At 39.4% G+C, this 25,279-nt stretch overlaps 1 protein-coding gene across 2 annotated transcripts in view; it reads right to left on the bottom strand.

Moving 5' to 3' along the window:
• LOC122981310 (synaptotagmin-2) overlaps nt 1-25,279 on the bottom strand; it is a 30,689-nt gene extending 5,410 nt beyond the window's left edge. The window contains exons 1-6 of one of the 2 annotated variants that reach the window (XM_044349976.1): nt 25,125-25,279; nt 24,976-25,000; nt 5,889-6,114; nt 5,608-5,768; nt 2,578-2,700; nt 513-680 (exon numbers count right to left, since the gene is read on the bottom strand). In XM_044349976.1, coding sequence (XP_044205911.1) covers nt 513-680; nt 2,578-2,700; nt 5,608-5,768; nt 5,889-6,090 — 654 coding nt within the window. In that variant the 5' untranslated portion in view covers nt 6,091-6,114; nt 24,976-25,000; nt 25,125-25,279. Of the gene's footprint in view, nt 1-512; nt 681-2,577; nt 2,710-5,607; nt 5,769-5,888; nt 6,115-24,975; nt 25,001-25,124 lie in introns of both variants that reach the window. The other variant, XM_044349974.1, reaches the window with a different exon arrangement.

The raw sequence follows: 25,279 nt of genomic DNA on the forward strand, positions 1-25,279 counted from the left end.
ACCCAGTCTAGACATGTGGAACTGAAAAAAGGCTTTCAAGTTGAAAATGGAAGAAATCTCAAATAAACCTGGAAAGCGAAAACAATAAACGTGGCAATGGACATCTCTTCAGTTCTGTCTGGGAGAGAACATTCACAGACAGTCAGTTTTTTTAGCTGCTGCAAATTTGCAGACAGGCAGAGCTTCCAGCATGACCCAGAGCCACTTGTAAAGTCTCTGTGGGCTTTATTAGCCAGGACAGAAAAAAGAGCAGCATGTAGACTGCACAGGCCAGTGAGTACACATATCCTGTGAAACCTGACAAGACACAGTCCTATTGCACTTTAGTCTTATTATTACACTTTCTCACCATCATCCATAAATGTTTGCTCTACGTCTCTCTTTTTGTTTACAGCAGCATGGATACATATTGAAGTATTGCAGGCTGTAAAGCGAGGTTTACACCTCTTCTGCACCAAATTCTGTAACTGTAGATATATTTTATCACGGACATACAAGGCTGAGAGACTAACCTTGAATACAAACGTCTCATTGAAGACAGGGTTCAGTGTTTTCTTGTGAACTTTGGTGTCATACTTCTTCTTCTTGTCAGGTAGGAGCAGGACCTTAACGTAAGGATCGGAGGTTCCTCCTGAGTCCATGGACATGAGGTCCGCAGCTTGAAGGATACCAACTGTGAGCTGTGTGCAGAGGAGAGGGCAGGGTGTAGGGGACAGAAGCAGTGAAGACAGAATTTTATAGGGTGAAAATCCAATATTTATAAGATTGTTCATTTGTGTCGGGGTCACCGCTGCAGAGTCAGAGCTGCAAAATTGGTTATATAACATCACTTGACAACTAAAGCAAATCAATCACCACAAACATCTTGCCTGACTGGAGATGAATTGAATGTCAGAAGGTTTTCTTCGATTTCACATAGTGGTCACAGTGTGATAACTTCTGAAAACCGGAGGGGGTTTTTCTCAGAGGCCAAAGGAAGCCTGGCCTCCCCACAAAATATATTCTAATAAAGAAGATGAAAATTATTATTTCCACATATATGTCCTTTACTTATTTTTGCCAATCCCTTCTTTATCTGATGTAGCAAGCAAAAAAGCACCCCTCTGCTGTGTGCATTACAATGTGTAGTTTATGTCCTCTGCTCTGTCTTGTGATCGCTCAAAGGAGGCCAGCTTTGCCTGGCTTCCCTTAGAGACAAAAAGTAAATGTTGTAGCCAATCAGAATGAGGCCAGGCTTGGCCAAGCTCAACATTGAATGGTCAATTCATTGTTAAAAACAAACAAACAAGGGAGGTCAGGTTGAACCTGGCTTCTCACCAATCAAACACTATCATCGGCTAGTTTACGACTTCATGCACTGAGTAGCCGGCAGGACCAGTTAGCAAGTTTGCAGAATGGATGGAGATGGGGACTTTGAGTTTCTCTTTAAAAAATGACTTTACTAAGCTTACTAAGCTTGCTTTTGAGCTGCAACTGAAGATAAAACAGAACGGAAGGCCTACCCTGTAGCTGGACCTGACTCAGGGGAGAGCTATGGGAAAAGCTAGGTCTTTTTGTGATGGGAACTATGCTAGAATGGAATGGCTAATGGGAAGCATAAAGATAAACCAGCTTTTCTGCTGGCATTGCCTGCTGTTTGCTGCTCCTTGAACAACCCATAGAGCACAACAGGATTCCTCAATCTGGCAAACCTCTCTTACATCATTGAGTTACCTGTTCGTAGCTGTAAGTTACCTTTGTTTTGATAATGTGGGTTGCTGTCTTCAAAACATATATTTCTCGTTATATGATCCATCTAATGTTTTAGTCATTGTTATTTTGCAAAAGGTTATATACATCATTTTATATATATTCCGGGGAGCATGACCACTTAGTTGTTGTCTTAATTACTTCACTTTGATACAGCAAAAAAAAATTCACTCTTATTCACTCTTATCAATTGAGGTCTGTAGCCTGTGTGCTAGTGCCACCTATTGGGCTATTAGCAGTCTAAGCATTTCAGCAACATACCACAATAGCACTGTGTTAGTATGCAATTAATTATGATATTTATATGCAATTGAGTCTGTCTGAAATCCTTCAGCTATGTGTTTATTCTTTAGATGATGAGAAGAAACTCATGTTTTAGCCTGTATAAATAATGTGTGATTGTGCATACATCTTTTAGAGCAAACAACTTTGTTATTTCTTGCTGATTGTGGTTATATTGTTGGAGATGTCCCCTCATAGGAGTATGCACATAATTCCTCTATTACTAATAACCAGTGCTTATAGCTGTAAGAAGTTTGCACATGTTGTTGTACAGTCATTTGGAGAAAGAAAATAAATTACATCTTGTGTTTTGTAGTCCGCAAAAGCCTTGTAAATGCTATTGTTCCTGACGAATGGGATATAAATTGGTTTGTGAAAGCAAGTAACTATGATATCTCCATGTAATCATATGAAGATTAATATCCATATGATCACCATCATATGGCAATTTGATCTCCATACTAAGCTGACTGGCTTCTTCGTAATATTTAGTTTTTTTAATACAGAGACTAATGAGCTTAAGCTTAAGCTTGAAAAAAAACAGACCTTTGTATTCTCAAAGTCATAATCTATGGAGTATTGCAGCTTCCCAAGTTTCTCTTGTTCTTTCTCTTCTTCCTCTTTCTCCTCCTCCGTCAGTCCGGTCTCTCCCTCGTCGTCATCGTCATCCTGGAGTTTCTGTGATGTGAAGGTAACAAAAGAAACCACAGCGTTAACAATCAGTGGACTGTGAATCAGAACATTGGGCTCCCCACAACAGCCAGCATGCCACAGACACTGGAGCTTCAGGAGTTTTTACGTGGGAGATACATGTTTCGGTTACTGCTTACCTGCACAGCACCTGATGATAATAACCAGGAATTTATCACAAAATTCACATATTCACACATTTTTTAAAAAACTCTGCACACCTTGTCTTCTCAGTGTTTTTGGATCATTGGGCAATTCCTTCGACATGCCAGTGCAGTAGAGTGACAGCCAGTGTCAGTGGAGGCATTGCATGCTAGTTCCACTAAGAGGGGTAATAAATGCAAACATTTTCCAATAAAATCAAATATTATGTTGTTGTCTTGTTTATCAAAAGGCTCATTTGTAAGGATTTGATTTCACCAAATGAACAAGGAGATATGGTTAACAGTTTATTTTACAGGTCTTTCATTTTTCATGCATTATCGCGGTAATTTGCATGTATTTCATGGTTAATTTTACAGAAAGGTTGCAATTTGGTAAAAAAGTATAAGAAAGTTGGTTTAGTTGGTAAGTGCCCATCCATTATATTTGGGATAATTTGCAAAAAAAACTTAATAAATTGAATTCTTAACAATTCTCTGACAGAAAATACTTAGTTTTCTATGTGTAGTTTTCTGTCAAACTACATATTAGCATATTGCAGTAGATTCTTTCTTGAGTGCATTTCCTATATTTAAATAAAACCCTTTCAAAGAGATGTCCTAAAAATTAACAATTACACCACAGATACTTTTAGGTAAAATCTGAAAATTCCAAGAAATTAGTAGGAAAATAAGGGGATCTGTAAAATAAAGTGTTACCGAAACCTAATACTCTAATACATCTTTCTATACACAAAACTACACACTGAAAACTAAGTATTTTCTGTCTGTTAAATGATTGTTAAGAGTGTAATTTATTAAGATTTTTTGCAAATTAACAAATATCAACTCAAATATAATGAGTGGCTACTTACCAATTAAACCAACGTAACACTTTTTTTTACATTTTTCTTCTCATAATTTGTTCCAAATTGCACCACCCTTTCTGTAAAAATAACCATTAAATACCTGCAAATTAATTAGAAAACTTTTAGGAAATTAGTATAAAATTAAAGGACTTGTAAAATAAAGCATTAACAATACATGTTTATATAAAAAATCCTGAGGAACTAGCTCACAACAGCTAACGCCAATGCATATTAAATGATAAGGGCAAAGACATAATATTCAGGGCAAGGAGATGGCTTTCAAAAGACCTCATACTTTATTGACTTTTAGCTGGATTGTAATTTGTTTTATTTTATGAAACCCTACACTCAAAACTTTAATATTTCTAGATATAGTCCCAAAGTTTTTATCTGCACTGACCCACCTCTAAATGTATGTGGCATCACAAAAAATGCCTCTCTTTTCAGTTCAGCATTATTATAATAATGGTTCAGGATTAAAGGGCACAGCCAGCTATTTGAATAATATAGAGTCTTATTGCTTCAGTGTTATTACTGTAGTTAAATTAAAGCCTCATTGCAGAGGTGACCTTGAGTTTGAAGCATTATTACTCTTTCTGGGCCATCCAGTGTCTCCACATCCTAACTCCTCCTTGAGTATTACAATCAGAAAGACAGATTTGCGAGTATTTTTCTATTTCATGCAGTTTTATCATCACCATTTCCATGTCTCCCAACCAACCAACCATGCCCTTCATCACATGCATAGATTAATAGTGTTAAAATTGTCTTGCATATCATCTCTTAATCCAATACTTTCCATATTGGCGTGAGTTACAGTTACATTGTCCCACGAACAATGTGTTAGATGGTTAGACTCTCCTCTCTGGGGTTTATGGAGCACATCATAGCTTTCCATTATTACATTCTCAAGCTGTCATAACAAATCAATAAATAAATAAAAAGTTGGGGTGGGGGACTAAAAAGTAAACAAAAATGCCAAGGAAGCTACGACTTTCATTCCATGAAACCCCCCTCCGCCCCAGGGGGCCAGAGAGCATCAGCGTGAACTATCCACCTACCGTAGCGCAGGAGTCCACCACAGTCAAGAAACACGAGGCACACATAAAGACAGACACAAAGCGGGAAAAAAAAGGAGGAGAGCAGAGAGAGGAAGAGATTCAACTCACAAGACACCAAACGCACTACAAAAGAAAGGCAGTCAACACCACCACCACCACAATTATGATGAGAAATGACACACTTGTTTTCGGCAGCACAGCCTGGGACAATTATTCACATTGTGGACACTAATAATTGATTGCTTTAATTAACTGTCACTGGAGTGCGGGGCAATCTGTGGTGATGTCAGTTGATTAGGCTTCAAATTAATCACTGGCTTTTCTAACATTTATCCTCTGATTTACTGTATTTTGCCCCTGAAATCTCCCAATACATCTGTGGTCCTCATGCCTTCATCCATTTTCTTTAATTATGATATGCAGCTTTTTGTGCTTGGGACTTGTCAAAAACAAAACTTTCCACTTCCCAGTACCCATTATTTCTCACTACCCCGTAATAAGTGTGTCATTTTTCACCACAGGCCACAATGGAATACGTCACACATTTAAACCACCACAACAACAACATCAAATAAATGGAGGGGAAGAGCGCTCTCCTTGTGTCCTCTACAGCCTGGGCTACAAGAGCTGCAGGTAAAAGATCAAATTCAGTTAGCTAGAGACATCTTTAAATGAATAAATTCAGCAACAAATGTCATAAATAATAATAGCATCTTGAATAATAAATTGAAGGTAGCAAAGAGGGAAAAAAAAACATCATCCGAAACATTTTGTTACCCTGACTTTTCAGCTTGTAGAAAGCACGAAGCATCATACCTCGCCACCCTGCATGTTCTTCATGTTGAAGCCATCCTTGCCCTTCTTCCCTTTCTTGTTCTTCTTCTTCTTACAGCAGCATTTTTTGATTATACAGAAGCAGCAGGTAAGGATGAGCAAAGCAGCCACCACAGCGATGGCAATCAGAGCCCACGGAGGCACTGTGGTTTTCAAAACAGAGGGAAAATTGAGACCGAGTTGGAACTTCTGTATTTCTTACAACAAATTTTATCATATAAAGAGCATTTTGACTCAGAGAGTGTTTTCTATGAGTTACTTACGTGGGATTTTATCAATTTCATTCAAGAATTTGCTCTTGATTTCTTCAAACATGTCATTCTTGCTGATCTCTGTGTTGTTGGAGCTGGAGGTGTCCGCCGCGGTGGAGATGATCGCCGGGGTGGGAGCCATGGTCACGGTGGTGGCACCGGTGGGCTCTGCGGCTGCCACAGCCTGTGGCCTTCTGAATAAGTTGAATTTCATTGTCAAAGACTAGGCGCAGCGTCCCTAAAACACACAGAGATCAAACAGAAAGCAAGGATAAGCAACATGAAATGACTGAAGTGTCACAACTTCAGTAATGAGATTTGTTCATGAAAGAACAAAAAGAAATGATGGCAATGATGCCAGTGTTGCATGTTAAATAAACTTTCACCTAAGGATTACTGTTACTAAAATTTACTGAAATTTAAACACAGTTTGGTAACATATCAGTCAGTACCATTATCCAGTTTCTTGTGATCCACTGGGAAAGGACCAAACTGATGAACAAATTAGAGACTCCAAGGATAAACGTAGTGCTGAAACAATTGTCTGGAAGATGATGAAATCAAGATGTAAACAGTTTGAGAGTCATCACAATCTACAATACGCATTTTTAGTGAAGGATTATACAGAAATCAGAGCTGCGGATGAGCACACATTCTCAATAGAGATATCTCACGGGATATAAAAGCATTAAAATTGAAACCAAACACGTCCGTTTATATAGATGATGTGTGAATTTACTGTCTGTGTGAGGAATGAGCAGAAGCTGAGGTGATTATCCTTCCCCCTCTGAACACAATTAACTGCCTGAGGTGAATGAGACCCAGAGTTAAAGATGTGTCCTGACTGAGCTATCACAGAATTAAAGGAGTTCTCTCCGACAGGTGGGGAAGCAGGGAGATCTCTACAGGTAGATGGTGGCTCCATTGTTAATGCTGTGAAATCTTCGGGTTGAATCCATAGACTGTATATAAAGGTGGACGTAACGAGGTGTGACATCATCCATTGGTAGGCATTTGAGCCGGTTTGAAGGCCAAAGTTGCTGCTTATGGTCGGTGCCATCTTTTCTGTTTGGAGCCAGGACCTTCCAAATAAGGAGTGCCGGTGTTGCCTTTCACACTATCTTACTGGGAACACCGAGCAGTGCATACTTGGGCTAACATTAACTAACTAATACAGCAGGTATCGTTAGCAAGTAACATTAAACTTACTTAAACATTGCAACAATAATCAAAATCAAGTGCGAGTCCCGGAACTGGGGGAGAGCAACAGGTGAGCCAACTGTCAATAACAGCTGTCACTCAACACCCACATGACAGACATCAAAGCTACTGTAAGTCTTTAAATCTTATTAACGGAGCAATAATTTCCAAAATGTCCATCATCACACCCATTAGAGGGTCTGAATTTAGCAATTGAGACAATAATGACTTGTTGAAAAAAACTATTTACTCAGTATTTCTAGAGAGAAGTTGATGCTTTTTGAATGGGAGTCAATTGGAGCCAGGTATTTTTGGCATGGCACTTTAAAGGACTTCCGCATTAGCTTCAGCCTCAAGCCGTGGTAGTTGCCACTTGGTTGAATCTGGGTCCTCCCTCTGCTTTTTTTCTTCCACAGTCCAAAGATATGCATGTTAGGTGGATTTGGGGGTCTTTTTTTTGTCTGTTTTAATCCGGTGGTGGACAAGAAACCTGCATTCCACCGGATGCATGTTGACAAGTTATTACCCCTTCATGACTGTAAATAAGAACAAGCAGGTATGGAAAATTAATGAGTTTGCATTGACTTATTTGTATTAATATCTACCAACTATTTACAATTTATCAAAAGAAATCAATAAGTAACATATGGCTGGTCATTCATTATGCTAACACTACTGTAATCCTTATTATAGTCCAATAAGAGGAATAAACTAAACTGTTATCATAAGACTGTCATTCTCACCACAATGAGAGACTATTAAAACAAGCGTCCTCCTCGCAATTCATCAGCTTTCTATTCTCTGGTAATTCAATCCACCACAAACAGCCAACAAAATCAATTTACCTCTCAGGCTCAAGCGAGCATTATATTATTTATTCTCAGTCTGCTCTTTGCATGATGAGGAGTGACACCAGCACACTATTAGCAATTGAGGTGTTGATGCTCTGGTCCAAAATTAGGTTTGCTGTGTATTGCAGAAAACAGGGGAGATTTTGACAACTGTAGCATCAATTCACTTAGGATTAAATCACGATATGGTGCAGAGAAAGACAATTCTTTCTTTTTTGTCATTTATTAGATTACTTAAAGTAGACAGCAATTTCACTAATAGGGATGCTGAGAGCACAAGCAGTTCAGCAGTTTATATGCTAACAGCAACCATTTTTTACTGCAGTAAAACTCTTAGATTGGTATTTTTTCCAGTCTGAACAACATGATTTGGACGCTGCCTTTATGCTCTCATGCCCCCCACCAGCTCAACATAATGCTACAGAATAATTGGCAACTTTACGACCATCCACTTGTTCTGCAGCTATAATCTCTCAGTGTTTGTTTTTGCTTTTCCTTCAAGGTGATGAATCTGTTGGACAAAAGTGTTTTAACAGAAAAGGTAATGAAATTAATAAATCTTCTAGCAAGCAGAGCAAATGTTACGTGATTCTCTCTCTTATTCCTTAAAAGATTCATCAGTTAGTTTAATGTCACTGCTAAGGCTGTAAAGCAAGTACTGTGTGGGAGTACATGTAGGTTTATAAAATAAAAAAAAACGAAACATCAAATAAAAAAAGACACTCTGTTATTATCATTGCTCTCAAATGTTCAGAGCTATCCAGAGGTTTTATCACCCTCAGAGAGCACTGAAAGAGAAAAGATCTGTCACACTTTAAAAGACAATGTCTATCCCCTGTTTAAATGAGCAGGACAACAACGGATCCCAGGGTTTCACAGACACACACACACAGTTCATGTGTCAAATTAGAAAGATATACTGTGAGTCTTTTGCTGTAGCGAGGATTTGTGTCATTTCAACTGAGGCAAAGCATCACCACATGAAAGTGAACCGGCAGACTTCTCTATCAATGTCTGGCAAACACAATCATAATGTAACCTTATCTTCATTGACTCACAGGCTACAGATCAATAAAAATTGCATTCCAGTATGTGTTTTTTAACGTTTCCCTCGTCTTAACTGATGAGATTTGTGGTCAAATGCACACCATTCGCATACAGTGGAGGCCCGTGTGCTGAAGGCCAGCCGATCATTGTTGCTAAGCAATCCTGATAGTGTCTATCAGCTATCCAGAATTGCCCACAACCTACCTATAGTCTGAGTGACCAGCCAATCAAATAACCAATTGGCTCAAGGCCATTGTCAAGTCATTGCCGGAGCGGTTGGCGTGGGCATGAAATGAACGCACACTGCTACCTCTCTGCGATGATGATTATGATTAAAATTTTAGCTGCAAAAGGGGTCCCTCCCAAAAATATAACTGCCCCAGAAATCATTATACAGACTTCTCAGCATATCACCCTAGACAAAACATGTCAGAAACTGCAACAGACACAAATTTAAGGCAAAGACAGTCTGTGACACATAAACTACATTAACTCCGTGCTTCATAACCTTTCCCCTAATCCACTGATCCAATGCAGGAATAACTCAACACTCTAACTTCCATAACTTAGCATATGTTTTCTGTTCAAACGAGCAGTGATCAGGATAACGACTGAATACAAATACACCAAAATATGTCCGTGTCCCCCCCCCCCCCCCCCCCCCTTCTTGTTTTAGCAGAGTGTTTACCTCTGTTCCATTAGCACTCAGCCCTTATCTGCCTTTGATTTCTGCAGCTCATCACTGGCCAGCATCACTCAGCCACAAAGAGAAGCCTCTGTGACATCCTGATACACAAGGATATTCAGGTGCAGAGAATGCAGTCACAGTATGATAGTTTATAATGGCTCACTTAGTTTGAAAATGCAGAAAAGATCCTCTAAGATCTTTTAGTTTTTGATTATATTCATGTCACATAAATAATCTTCCACGATCTCTAAAACAAAACTCACCGGTCAGATGTGGTATTCCCCCTCGCGAGGTGGCCCATCCAATATAAGTAACTGTTTGGGCTACAGTTACTCAGAGCTGTGGTAGCATAGTCTGATCTCTCCCATAAGCAGAGACTGCAGTCTCCTCTCACTTCTCTCCACTGCAGCACTACACCCCTCCTCCTCCTCCTCCTCCTCCTCCTCCTCCTCCTCCTCCTCCTTTTCCAATGCACACCATCTCCCCCATTTTCCACCCTCCCGTCACACACCTCCCTACTCCCTCTCTCTCTCTCCCTCCCTCAATGTACTCATGCACGCAGCCTCTTTACCTCTGTCTCTCCATCTCTCTCTCCCCAACCTCATTTGTGATGCAGCTCACACAGCTGATTGCAGCATGCCACTCTTTGGTCGAGTATTGGAGGCCAGTTGTAAAAGATCAATATGCAAAAGCTTTGGAGGAGGAAGAGGGGATGTGTTTGATGAATAAAGCCACAATTCGCAGAGATCAGAGATGGAGAACAAGCAAGGTAGCGGTGGCTGAGGTAGTAGGATAGGCTGACGAACTCTTAAGGATGTGCTCTCTTTACCACATCAGCTCCAAACCATATTACATTGAGCTCATACAATTAACTGGATCCCAGCAATTGATCTCAGAAGTGTGATATAACCCTCTGGAGGGATTCTTCCTTGTTAAACCCGTTCAGAACAAACAACAAGAATGATTAGGTCAACTTGTCTGCCTTTCACTGATCCCTCAGGAGACTTCTCAGTGAAGATAGGAAGTGAATATATTCACTGATTGCAAAAGAACCAGTTACAATACAAACAAAATGCAGCAAACAGTGTCCAGCTAAAACCATTACATGATGAAACAAGTGAAGTGTGACCAAGACATCTACAGTATGCAAATGTAAAGAGCTATAGGCTTGAATATGAAAATCTGGATAAAAAGTCTTCATAGCTCAGTCTTATATTCAGACTGCAAGATAAACTGGCTTCAAATCAATCAACAAATGCATGGAAACGTCCCACATGTAGTTACTTCTGTTCATATTTGAACTTCTTCCATCTCGGCATTCACTCTTTGTCTTTCTCTCCTCAGTCTCCTTGGGGAAATACCTCTCTGTGTGCTCGTGTTCAGCTAGCAGCTGTCAGGAGCTGGCGTGATGTGGCTCCTCTCACGTCAGGTTACAGCGCAATGAGCTCCTTCTGCCAGAGGGGGGCAGGGACCTCACACAAAACTGCTGCATCACAGATTTCTTTTTTTTTTTCCTTTTATAAATTATGCCCAAATATATTTGTCTGCTGTTTTCTCCCCAACTCATCTACTAAATGCATTTGACAAAAGTGGAAGTGACACAGACAAATCTTTTTGAATACAACATTAAGCTGGAACTTTGTACAAAACAGTTCAAGGTCTTTTGCTTTAATAAGGTTGGATATTTCTACATGCTTCAAAGTCATTTCCTGATTATGTTTAATGATTTTCTTTTTCATCGGATTCTCTTAGCATCCTCATTCTGGAAGAGAATAAAATGACCTTGCCAGCTAAAAATAACTAAAAAATTAGATGTTAATGGATTGGTAGACTGAGGTGTGTATGAGGGGACATCATGAGGGTAAAAAAGATGTGGCTTGGGAGAATTGAAGAAGCATCAGAAGGATCTGTTGCTAGTTTGTGGTTTCAGGACTGAGAGACTGAGAATGTTACACCTGCAGAAGTAAACATCAACTGCATCTAAACGTTTGGGTGCTTTAAAGGAATAGTTTGAATAGAGTTAGATGAGACAATTGTTGTGTGCACATTCATTATGAAGCTGGAACCAGCAGGCTTTTAGCAGTTAGCTTAGCTTTTCTTGAATTTTGTTACTGCACTGTTGGCAGACTGTGACAGGGAGACTGGGAAACAAAATAAGGGAAAAGAAAAGTGAAAAGCAGTGGGACAGATTACAACTCAGGCCAATGCACACAATTTTAGTGCCTCCTCCAAAAGAAGGTCAGAGGTCAGGGTGAGCTACAGAACAGCAGTGCTTCAGCTGGGATTCTGTGTCTGCAGAGTGGATGTTTACTGTCCAGGGCTTTGAAAATGTGCCTGCAAGTTAAAGGACAGACTCCACTCACTGGTCTACCCTGCTGCCCAAGTAAAACAGCACTGGAAAGTCCCCACAGTCAGTAATTCTACAGTAGCATTTATCACTCACTGTAAATCTGCATTGCCAGAGGAGCCAAGTTGGCAACAACAAGTTTAATTCACTCAAAAGCAGATTTAGGACCAGTGGTGGACATAAAATACACTTACTCAAGGACTGCACTTAAGTACACATTTTAGGTGCTTTACTTGAGTATTTCCATTTTATGCTACCTTATACATCTACTCCACTACATTTCAAATATTTATTAGTTAGCAGTTACACCAAAAGGATTTCTCCTCTAAACTTCTCACATGGTTTAATTTAAATAACTTTTAGAAGCTCAAAGAGGTATCCAGTGTTTCATTTTAAAAATTTCATGACCCATCAGATTTATCTGATTTATAGAAGTGGGCCTGACCTCTACAGAGAATCCCCAGACTACATTAATTGTATGTAAAGTAGTTTTTAAAAACTGATCAGTTGCTACAGTAAAGTGGTATTGATGCAATGATGCATCAATGTTAACAATTAATAATGTCATATATTAGATTGTACAATATCAGTCACAGGGTCCATACAGAATGGATACTTTTACTTTGTATACTTTATATACAGTACATTTAGCTGATAATACTATAATTTACCTATAATTAATTACTTATTACTTATTTTAATACAGGACTTTTACATGAAATTGAGTATTTTTAAATTGTACTGGTACATTTGCTTGAGTAAAGGATCTGAGTATTTAGGACACAGTAAACCTTGTCTTTTTTGTAAAATAAACTGCAAAAAGGGGGAAAAAATGATTAAAGTTAATGGCAGAAAGCCAAACACTATTATAAAGAGAGCGAGAGACTCAATAAATATCAGATATAAGACTAATAGCCACATTATTCTCAGTGGGTTTGGATTTTCTTTGCTGCTCGTTATTCCAGTACTTACTTAAGTACTCAAGAGCCACATTTTTCTGCAAAAACATGTATTTTCAGTCCATTTATCTTTAGTATCCTTAATGCATTAGACAGATGGAATCTGATAGGAAGGGTTAGAAAAACAATATTGGGCCTGCAGGAGCCTGTGAATGACTCTTAACAAATATTGCGAAATAGAAACAGAAAGCAATATTTAATTGGCAAAGTCCTTTTGCTATTAGCTAATGTGATTTCTCCTAAAAATCATACAATGCAGATTAAAATTTATGTTTCATTAAAAATTAAAATTATTTAAATTTGTCATACGTTCTGCACACACAAATGGAACATGAAATTAAATCTCTATGTGGTCAAACTATTTTATTTTTGTCAGCCCTGATCTTCCACATGTCCAAGAGTTTATTCTTTTTCATTATTGTTCCATTTTGAGAGCAGGTTTTGAGTCAAAGTGTCACAGGCAACAGGATTGAGGACCTAAATGCAGACACACGAGGCAAACAGGAAAGATTAAATTGACAGCAGTGGTCAGTAACAGGCTTAGCATTGGGATGGTGGTCTGAACAGTCCAAACAAATCAAAAGGAGCAATGCAGACAGGTAGGTCAAAAACAAGCAGCAGGGTCAGAACATGGGTAGCAGAGCAAAGAAAATCAGGAACAGGTTCAGGTTCAAGTTACAGGCAGACAGAGGTAGCAGAATACAGGATCAGGTTTTAAGTAGCTGGACTGCAAAGGCACACGGCAACATTGATGAACTTGCAGAGGACAGTGGCAAATGGGCTGATACGTAAGCAACTGGGTGATTAGGGCAGATGACAATCAGGTGATGATGGAATCAGGTACTGAGTGACTGGAGAAAGAGACACAGGTGACCAGGTGGGAATGGAAATAAGGTGATTTGGACCAGTGGGAAAGTCTGACAACAACTGGTGGTCAGGTTGTGAATGTCAGGAACTGCAAAGTTGCATGGAAACGCAGGATCCTGGAGAAGTAGGAATGTAGCTGAAGCAAGTAGCAACTACCAGAGTTTGAGGCTGAAGCAAGCTGGCTAGCAGCCCCTCCAGGAAGTCCAGTGCTTGCCAAACATTGTCAGAGGAACATTGATTTTTTTATGTGAAACAGCTTTATTCGGTATTTTTACAGTTTTAATCCCTGTGTATATTGTTTTTGGAGATTAGGAGACCTCTATGGATATTTCGGCTCCTTGTAAAAACCTGCTAAACATATGGATCTTAAGTTATCAGAGAAACAAGCTGAGCAAACGTTAACAGCAGCTTGGCTAGCAGCACCTACCAGACGTCCTGTGCCTGCTGAACAGCATCAAAGAAACACTGATTTTTAACGTGAAGCTGCTTTGTTCAGTGTTTTTACCTGTTTTAATCACCGGGTCTATTTGTTCTTGAGAGGAGGAGACCTCCGCACATAATTCGGGTCCCGGTAAAAACATCCTAAACGATGAACACTGAAGTAATCCTAAAGTGAAGAAGCTGGTTGTTTAACAATGAAGACAACAACTCCCATGATACCATGCTAATTCACACCATCATCACACTCTGTCTTTTGTTATTATTTTGATTGAGAGACCCCTAGTGGCACCATCAACGGCCGCTACATGCTGGCTCCAAAACATCCCTGACTCCAATTGACTCCCATTAAACTTCTCTCTAATTCATTATGGTCTCAATCTCTTAATTCTAGCCCTCTAATAAGTGTGCTGGTGGTCATTTTGGAAATTATTGCTCTGTTAGTAAGATTTGAAGACTTGCCGTGTGGTTGCTGATTGACAGCCTGCTGCTTTCCCCAGCTCCAGGACTTACACTGAGTCGGACGATTGTCACAATACTAATTTAACGTTACTTGATTATGATACCTGCCTTGTTGGCACATATAGCTAAAGTAGGTAACGTTAGCCCAAGTGTGAACCACTCTGTGTTCCTAGTAAGATTGATCAAACAACAAGATTGACAAAAAAAAATCCTACCATTGATCATAAAAAATTATCTTATATTGTAAGTGAAATTTTACAAAATGCAAAAAAAGAAAGGTTGCAGTTTTCAGAAATTAATTGCTTTTCAATCACCTCAATGTGCTCACTGGATTTAATCAGTTAATGTTCTTGACCAGATCTGATAAATCACTTCTCTGCTTCTTCTTGACTCAGCAGCTTTAGTTTCTGGCAGAGTTTAGTGCAAGGTCACAATGCAGCTGCAGCATCAACCCAGGCAGTGATAGTACATTAGGATTGGTTCAGCTGAATTCTCAGTGCATTGTGGGATATGCCTGCTCTTCCCTGGCTCTCTCATTTCCTCAGAGCATCTGTGAATGAGTAAAGTACTCCCCCTATCTCACTTTACTAGTCGTCCTCTCCAAAAAAGGATGAGTCAGGCCGGAGAACTCCGCTGCGCTGGGACATCGATAAGAGCAACACAACTGCTATCAAAGCCCAAGATAACAAACATATGCAAAGGACAGCTGGTGCTGGTGCTGAGCTGTGCCGGGACGTTTTGGTCGAGATGATTTGTCTCCTCTGAGGCAGCAGAGAGGATGTAGAAAAGACTGCACCCCCTCAGCTCCTGCAGGGAGTGCTGCAATGCAGGGGTGTAACAGAGAAATACAAAGCTAGAAGGCAGTTTGTCCAACAGTCAGCTGCTCACATTCTTCCTCCATTTCCTGCTGTGCCTCATTTCTTCCTTTCGTCTTTGCTTTCATCTATCCTTTTACGTCATCATTTTACTCTGTTTAGCCAACCTCCTTTTTCTATATTGCTCTCTCTCTCTCTCTCTCTCTCTCTCTCTCACAAACACACACACACATTCACACACATGCGAGGCTCTGGCCGCACTCCGGCCAGTCATACTGCAGCTTGGATAACAGTAAACAGAAAGCACCATATGGTCATAGTTGGCTCAGTACATCCGTATCTGTGTTTGAGAGTCTTGCAAGTAGCAGTTCGTCAACAAAGTATGCGTATGCGTGTGTGTGTGTGTTTGTGTGTGTGTCGAAGAAGAACTCTTGTGCTTTGACAGCAGCTTTTCATGCTAACTGAGTTACTGGCATGGTGATACTACAGAGACTGTCTCCCAGTGAAGGACAAGAGAGCCTTGAGATCTCGGTCAGTGTCGTCACGTGAGTAAAGCCATGACTGGTTTAACCCAAAATAGCAAAGGATATAATTGTGTTTGCTGGGCCAAAAAAATGCCAAAACATCCTACAAGTGAATAGAAAGATGATTCAGGGGATGACCATAGGCTACCTTTGTCTATAAAGACTAAACTATTATCTTACATACACACAGGTGGAACTAATAACAGTAACGATCACTCACTTCCTTTGTAAAGCCCCACAAACGCTTACAGGTGTTGTTACTTCATTTGACTGATTAGACCTCTGCTCAGGTTGAAGTCTGGAGGAGCTATGCTGGGAGTTACCTGATGTCACCAAACGTCATGTACTAAATAAGAATGATGAGGGTGTAATTTATCTTGCTCCAAAACTGACAGTAAAGTGAGGGAGATGTTAATCAAGCTCAGTTTGTATGCACTAACACGGTTGTGTAAAGAGACCTAATCAGACAACATAAGTGGAAACACCTGTGTGGGTGTAACATGGATGTGTACAGGCTTGAGGTGTTTCAGAAAGCGATATAAATGAATCAGCATGCAGTAGACCATGGAGGGCCCTGGAACTGGAATAATTAAATGAGATGCATTTTTCATTAATGTTATTAATGACACCTGTGCTTTTCCTGCTACAACATTTCAAAATAATCGCTGTGAAGAAGTTCTATTAAAGGGGACTTATCGTGCACATTTTCAGGTCTATATTTTTATTCTGAGTCTCTACTGAGGTATCTTTGCATAATTTACAGTTTTAAAAACCCTCCTTATTTATTTTATGCCAGCTCTTAATGCCTCAGTTCAGCCTCTGTCTGAAAGAGGCCGTTTTAGCTCCTGTTGCTTTAAGGCCCCCCTACCGATGAGCCCACTCTGTTCTGATTGGTTTGCTCCCAGAAGCTGCCTTCTGCTACATTTTCTCATTCTTTACTCATGTCAACTTCTCAAATACATCTGTACTGTCCGAGCCAAAATGTGATCCGAAAAATGCGTGCAGACAACATGAGCAACCCATGGAACAACCTTAGCAAAGAAGGCTATGGAACGGATGGCCATTTGTGGGCTTGATCTGAAGCCAGTGTCATGGAAAGTAGAGGTAACTTTGCAAAGTGTTGACTTTCAGGGAGCATTTTTACATATGCTCACCTCATGTTTTGGAACTTTACCCATGTTTGACATAGACATCAAACATTAAAACAATATATAAATGATGGAAAATCACAAATAGCATGTTCTGCCCCCTTCAAAGTCAATTGTGTGTAGGATTTGAAGATTTACAGCTTTGGTGCCCCTCAGTTGTACTATCAAAAAAGACACTGTGTCAGACAGCAAAGCACAGCACTGAGGGTCACGTTAATGCTTGAAAAGAAGCAGTTAATACTATGTGTTGTCAGACCTTGTTGGAAATCAAATGTGTTTATTGTTGTTTTAAACAGCCACACTGGAAGGCAGAGTTAAAAGCTGACCATCATATAGAGGGGAAGAGGTGATATCATTTAAATATGGGGAAACATTGCACATTTTCAGACTGTCTTTCCTGAAAGGCATACATGGTGTTGCACTTGGTTGTTTAAATGAAAAGTGACAGAAATAGTTAAACCCTGGCTCCTTTCTCCCCTACACACAGCTGGCCAATCATGACACCAAGTTGGTGTAAATGTCAGTTTTGGAAAATTACAGAAATTGTCTGATACAGCACCTCCTAATCCAACATCAAAATGGTGTGAGGAGGGGGTTTCCAAAAAGACCATCCAACAAGCAGTAAAATAGCTACAGCTGCCAAAATTCCCTATGGATGAAGACGGGCTGAAACCAACACATGACTGCGCCAATTTTCACCAGGATTCAGAATTCTCTCATTTTTCAACAAAAATCAAATATTCAAACAAATTAGAGTGTGGAAATAAGTCTGCAATGAAATGTATCTGTAACATGTGCTGTAGACGTCAAAATAATGTCTGAATGGTGTTAAAATAAGAGGAGGATGCAGAGTGGACGACAGCAGAGACAAGAGAGAGTAAATGGGCCGGCTTTTAAATCCTCAAAGGCCAAGGCTTACCGGGGAGCTACATCAACTGACAATCCTCCCGAGTCCACCATTTGCCACCTGAACTTGCCCACCAAACACAGCAGGAAGGACATCACACTAATATCAACCTTTAAAATTAACTGAGAAGGTGAGTAGAAACATTGGCAACTTAAATGTAGCTTTAGTAGATACTAGTTAAGAAAAAGCATGTTTCTTTTAAACAATTCAACCATCAACTAAACCAAACGTCTCCCAGTGTCCATCAGAAATCAGTAACAAAACACTTTTGTGCAACAGCATATTACCATCTACTTGCATCATGAAAAACGTGGAAAACAATTGTAATCACAAGGGTAAAACTAACAAAAGTAATTAACCGCACATTGTCTTCCTTCTAAATTTCCCCTGTGAGTTCATCCACATACATTAGCTTAAAGGCAAACTATTGCAACTATGACTCCCACAAACATTTTCCTTTGGTGATGAGAAGTAACAAAGCATGAAAAATTAAACAGAACCAGTCACATCAAAAAGTTGCTTTGAACTGCCAGAAATCATGACAACAAAAGGTGTGATTAACTGCACAAAAGTGAAAAAAGTGTCTTTCTGGAGGTGATGGTGACTGCCTGTCCTTCAAGTTTTGTTTTTTTTTGTCACTCTAAACAATTTGTTCAGTTGTGATCAGAGAAATACTTTTATATTCCTCAGATTGCACCTAACACTTGTTTATTACACTTTCCTACTATCTGTCACGTTCCTGTCCTCACATCCTTTTCCTACAAATACAGATTAATTGCACACATCATCAGGATTCAATCCACCCTGACAACAAACACAAAAACAGATATGTTCATCTACACACATTCTGTTTCTCTCCTGCTGGTGCTGAAAATAGCCTGACCGACTAATGTTGGATGTTGATGCATTTAGGGTGTGAGAGGGAGGTAGGGACAGAGAGAGAGAGCAACATTTAGAGACAGAAAGGGAGGAAAAAGAGAGAGAGAGAGGATACATTGCTCCACCAGTGAAGGATAGGTTGCCCAACTGCACAGATCTGGGGCAACATGACGGAGTAGTACTGAGTAAAGAGAAGCCAGAAGGGACACGAGTGCCGTAAGTAATTATCGGATCCTTCTGCGCTGACTTCCTACATTTCTTTTTTTCCTCTGGCCACCATTTCAAATCAGATTTCATCCTCGACTTTTGCTAATTAAGTAGCGCACAGTCATTTTCCTTCTGATTTCTAAGCTTCATCAAAATACACATAAGTGATATAGAATTTAGAAGCAAGAAAATTTAAGGATGTATCCTTAAAGTCTTTAGTCCAAAGTCAAAGGCAAATCTCGTACAGATCAGAGTCAAATGTGTCAATCTTGGCATCTTCCATTTTCTGCTCCAGCAAATTTCCAAATCTGTCAAGGGGTTTCGTGCTCAGAGAGGAGAAGACAAATTGGTACCATTAAAAAAAATCCATCATCAGCAAATCCTCACAAACAGGTTCATACTATGCATCAACCCAAAAAAAAAAATGGCAGAAAGATCCTCATTGCTCTGTTTTAAGTGATCAAATATTCTATTTTAAGTTATCAACAACATTCAGCTCATAAATAGATAGAAGTACAGTATTATTGCTTTAATGTTGCTGTCATTCCTGGTCATCAAGCCTCTGTGAGGAGTGCAGGACTCAGAATCACCAACAGAGAGTGCTGCTCATGTGCTCTTTAATACACAGAAGTGACCAACATCAGTTTGAGCTGTAACTGTTCAAGCGTGGCTCTCTATAATGGTGATCAAACTTCAAGGAGACTTCATGCACATTTCAGTGTGTCTGACAGATTTCCCTGACGAATGAAAAGCGGTCGCTGTTAACACCTTTGATTTACTGTAACTGACTCAAAATCTGAGACAGCCTCTATTTATAATATATGTCCTTCACCTGAAAAGTGAGAATGTTCCACATTAGCTTGAGTTTTAGTTTTACAGTGTTACAGCATTTAGACTATAATTTTGTAGCAGAGGTGGTAGAAAGGCATACAGATAAATGCACATACAGTACAGTACCAAGGAACGCCAATTGTTGTTGCTCAATCTGGTACTCAAACAGATTAATTTGCGCCTGAAGCAATCAAAATTGATCTGCTGAAAAGTATTGATCCTCCTCTGCACATGACTGCAGAGGTTGGCCTGACACTAGAGTCATGTGCACCGTCTTCACTGAGCTAATGATATCAGCTAATATATCATTTGATTTTTATTAGTGTAAAGAATTCTAATAAATAATCAGTTATGAACTGTGTAATGATATGATGATCAGCAGTTAAAGTGGATTTGTCTGCATTACATGTTTGTACAGAAGCAGTTAAATTGGGATTAATTGTCACGGTTAACATTCTGCAGAAACAAATTCAGCAGGTTTGTAAAGACAAAATGCACACATTGCAGAAAAAGCAAAGCAACACATTGGTTGTGCAGTGGATCCACTGCTTGCTAAACAAACCCGTCAGAATCATACATTGTTGGCTGTGTTGCATTATAAGGAAGCATCTCAATTTCATATTCTGGCTATTTTTCGTTTCCTACATCTTAATGGTTAAAATTAATTATTTTGTGATTCAAGTCTCTTGTCTTGGTTTACTAATTGTTTGAAAAATTTAAAACAAAACTCTCACCTTTCTGTGCAAATGGCTTCTAAATATTGACATCCCCTCAGCTGCCTTTTACTGGAAGGTTTGTAGTTCTTTGTAGTTCAGCAACTGCAGAACATGAAATTGTTTTTGAGCTGATCTGTTGTGATCTGCAGTATGAAAAGCTGAATTTGCACTTGTGTCATCAAAGTTATCACACTAGCTAGATAACCCTAACCCTGCTTATTAGGTAGCATTAATAAAAATGGATAAACATAAAACTCAAGTCTATCTTCTTTGCCTATCTTTTAAAAACTCATCTTTTTAGCTTTGCTTTCCCCCTGTAGACATTGTTTTTAAATGATGTACAATGCTGCAAAATGTTATAATGTTACAGATATTGTATCATTTGTTATCATTATTCTATTGTTGTATTACTCCCCTCTTCTTATTGGATATTAGTTTAAACTATTGTTACCACAGGAGATGCAGTCATTCTTTAAGCATCCTTTGTGTAACCTTCATCGCTGTATTTTTTTTCAAATATGTACATTAGAAGCTTTGAATTGCTAAGAGCCAAGCTAGAACTGCTTTGCATGTGAAACAATATTGCATAAACAGGTAAACAAAGAAATATACTGTTGTCACCTGTCACTCCAGTACGACAGTGGCTGACCAGCCTTCATAATAAAGTGTCTTTGACACTGAGGTTTCTGTCCACAATAGGCAGGACGAGAGACAGAGATTTAGTTAACAACAGTTCTTTCCTCTATTGTAACCATTGTTGAATTTGCTGGGAAGTTATTTAAGCTGAAGAAATGATGATTTTCCATCTAAAGCAACAGACAAGAACCATCATCTATAGATCTAATCTGGTTACACACTATCTGAACCAGTAGTGTCCTGATCCAGGGTCACATCAGGGCAAGTCCCTCCTGTTTATATCTATGTGCAGATTTGCTCTATTAGCATTTCATAATTCCGGCTACTTCCCAAATTCACCCGCCATCTATGTCCACCAGGCCTTCTCGGCACGTTCTGGGCATGTCACACACTTCTCTGTTTCACAGCACTGCACACACGCTAACACTGTGCCCCTCAACAGACATTTCATCTCAACATATTTGTCAATTTGATGAAGTCAACTGTTTCATTTCTAACAATTATATCAACATTACATTTGTTTTAAAACAAAAGATATATTTTCAGTCCTTTTACTCAACTTAGTAGCCTAATTATTCTGTAATTATTATCACAATCCCTCTATGATTATATACTTTGATCAGCTTCTTCTATCAGATCATAATGAGTAAATACTGATTACATAGATTATTATTTTATTCTAAGTTCTTCAAATCATACTTTAAATCAAAAACCCTTTTAGTGAAGCGTCACCTTGGATTCCTTTTCAGTAGTCAGATATTGTGTTTATACAATAGGGTTCATAAAGTCAACCAGATCCTTATATACTCACAGTAAATCCAGTTCTGGTCCTACACTCTCCCATTAAATCTGTATGGCTTCTTCTCACTCTATCGTTATCCCACTCTGTGTGATGACTTGGCTTTCTCTCTCCCTTTTCCTCCATGTGCTCCATAGTCTGGTCCTCCAAGACTTAAGTGCTTGTAGCGTTTTCCATCTTGAAGGTCACCAAAGGTTTAGCATTGACGTCTGTTTTTTCTTTCACACGGCAAATCAACACAATAGCAGAAATCCATTTGACTATATCCTCGGGCAGAGAAGTGTTGTGCTGATGACATTCAACTGACAGAAATCGCACTGCAGCACCAGCAAAGACAACGGTTCAGCAACTTTCACAGGGAAGCCTTCACAGTCTGCAAAACATCACTGTCAGACATCACTGTCTGTGATAGCTGTCAAAATAACTCTCAACATCATCAAATGTGACTTTGTTATTGAGTATAGTCAGTACTAGTGCTTATGAAGGCATGCTATATTTTTAGTGCAGTACGTTTCACAGTACTTATGGTAGCTCAAGGGGAAAATGTCTGTGTAGAGTATTTAAAAAAACATCAATAAATAAACCTATTGCTGTGATTGCTACATTCAGTGTGTTTCATGCACAGTGATATAGGACAGGATTACAGGCTGCAGGACAGAATCCCATTTCATGAACCATCAGGCAGCTGAAGTGCTGCGGGCATGCACACCTCTCCTCAGGAGGAGCTGAGATGTAGAAACTCAAAGATGATTTGAAAACTGCAGCTGTCTACAAAAAGGAAGAGAACATTATTGAAATTTTGATTTCTAACACTCATCAGTCCTTCAACTGACTGTTCAGCAAGCCACTGAATACACATTACAATCATGCAGTCACACATATATGGACCAGTAGTGGCCTACTAAACCTGCTGGTAGTTTCAGGAGGCTGTTTTCAACCATTCCTGTCATTGATGCAATGTGGGTGGACACCAGGACATTCAGTAATTGTCGTGCCAACAAGACAAAACCAAAGACGACGATGCATTTATGTCAATCAAGATAAAATGAAAAAGCGTGCTTGAATATGTTTGTGAGTGAAGCTTGATAAGTCTCATATAAAGGGGGACACATTATTATATAATCTTATCTAAGAAATGTACAGTAATGCTGATTTCATCGCCAGACACCAAGCACAGACGACATACAATAACTGTATGACTAATCCTCCTTCAGAGTGCAGCTAAATGCTAATTCAGCAAGAAAGCACTACTTCAAATGCAAAATTATATTTTCTCTTGACAGAATGTTTGTCATCGCCCAACATCCCTCCACACAGTTTAAAAATACTTCATCTGACATTATGAATGCATTTCAAGCAAAGACTTAATAATTATTAATAGTTAATTGTTATAATAAGAGTTAATAATAAGAGGTGAAACGTTAAACATCAATTGGAGCACAAAATGCACAAAGGCAAGTACAGACTGTAGGTGGTAGGAGAGGAGAGTATGTGTGTAAAATGTTGAGACATACTGCAGCTACACACCCCTTAATTCACCTCTGCTGTGCCAAAAGGAAGCCCTCATTTGGCGCACGCACTTAGGATTGTCCCAGTCATGTACAGAACTCAAAACACCTCTGGGGACCGCTGCATCCCCTGATCTGTTCACTGCATCATAAGCAGACCAGGAGCATACATGACATGATGATAACATGTATTGCATTCACCCATATCTGTGGCTAAACATAAAATCTTTTGTGATACATATACGGAATACAGAGCAATATCCATCCAAGCAAAATGCATATGAGGACAAAAAGAAGTGAATGTGCTGCTTTAATGACAAGAAAATGACAAGAATGTCAAACTGCGGACTGACTGACAAGGTAATCTGTGTCCATTAGTGGCTGTAATGCGGAAAATTTAAATGCACGTTAGTGAGCTTTTGCCTTCAACTACCATCCATCACATATTTTAGTACAAAACATTAAAAGAAAAGGTATCAAAAGACTTTATGTAAACTGCAAACAGGACGATTCACAGATTCATTTCAACACAAGGATCTCTGCAGACTCCTACGAGGGCCCTTCACTCTTGCTGGCTCAGCAGATTTGACTTTGCATGCACTCCCCCAGAGCTTTTACTGTATAACAGTGAGCTCACTCATCATCCCTCTAAAGATGGACACACTGTAAAAAATTCATCTGCCCTAGAAAAGCCATGATGATCAGGTGCATATCATATATCAGCATAATGCATCTTATTTTCCACCTATTTCTTCTCTTGTTCAGGAACATGTATATCCCCGTGTTTTAAAAAATCAAACATCTCTCTTTCTTAATCAATTTCTAACAATGTCATTTACATCTGGATTTTACTCCACTAATAGAAAGTATGTCTTGTATGTTTCTACAGTAGAAGCATCTCAAGTTCTGCCCTCACACACGCACGTTTGTTTTTATTATGTAACAGTATACTGCAGCACGACATGATGCTACGCACCAGACATGAGGACTTACCGGCATGCTGTAAAAGTTCCACTCTGGCAGATTTGCTATTACTGTAAGACTCCCCACGTTAAAATGAGGAGCGACTGCAAAACGGTAACACTGTCTGCTATAATTACCCCTGAGCCGTTTATTCTCCCTTTCTCTCTCTGCAGAGCTTTTTTTTCTCCACGTTCAGGCAGGATGTGTGTAATGAGGCTAGGTGCCTCTGTGACATCCTGGCACACAGCAAAGCCTCAGTAACTGATGATGCTGTTCTGGACAGACAGAGTAAAAATATGCAGCTTACCTTTAAAGAGAGATGTGCTGCCGTCCTAAACAAAGAGTGGAAGCAGAGAACAGGTCAGATAAGCTCTTGACAGGAAGAAAAAAATCTTAACAATCTGCACTTTGGTTAATCCCACTCTCAAAAGACATTGCAAAAAAACCCAGTTTCACCTGGGGGAAGGTGGTTCTTTCCAAACTGGACTTTCCTTGGTTCAAGGTGCTGCTGAAGAAAAGTCAGATCTGGTAGAGAGGAGAGGAAACACTCAGAAAGATTAACATTGTTCTAACACACTGACAAGCAGCAAAAAGCATCACAGCCGGTGCAG

The sequence above is a fragment of the Thunnus albacares genome, chromosome 4 (genome assembly GCF_914725855.1).
Source record: "Thunnus albacares chromosome 4, fThuAlb1.1, whole genome shotgun sequence".
Classification (NCBI taxonomy): domain Eukaryota; kingdom Metazoa; phylum Chordata; class Actinopteri; order Scombriformes; family Scombridae; genus Thunnus; species Thunnus albacares.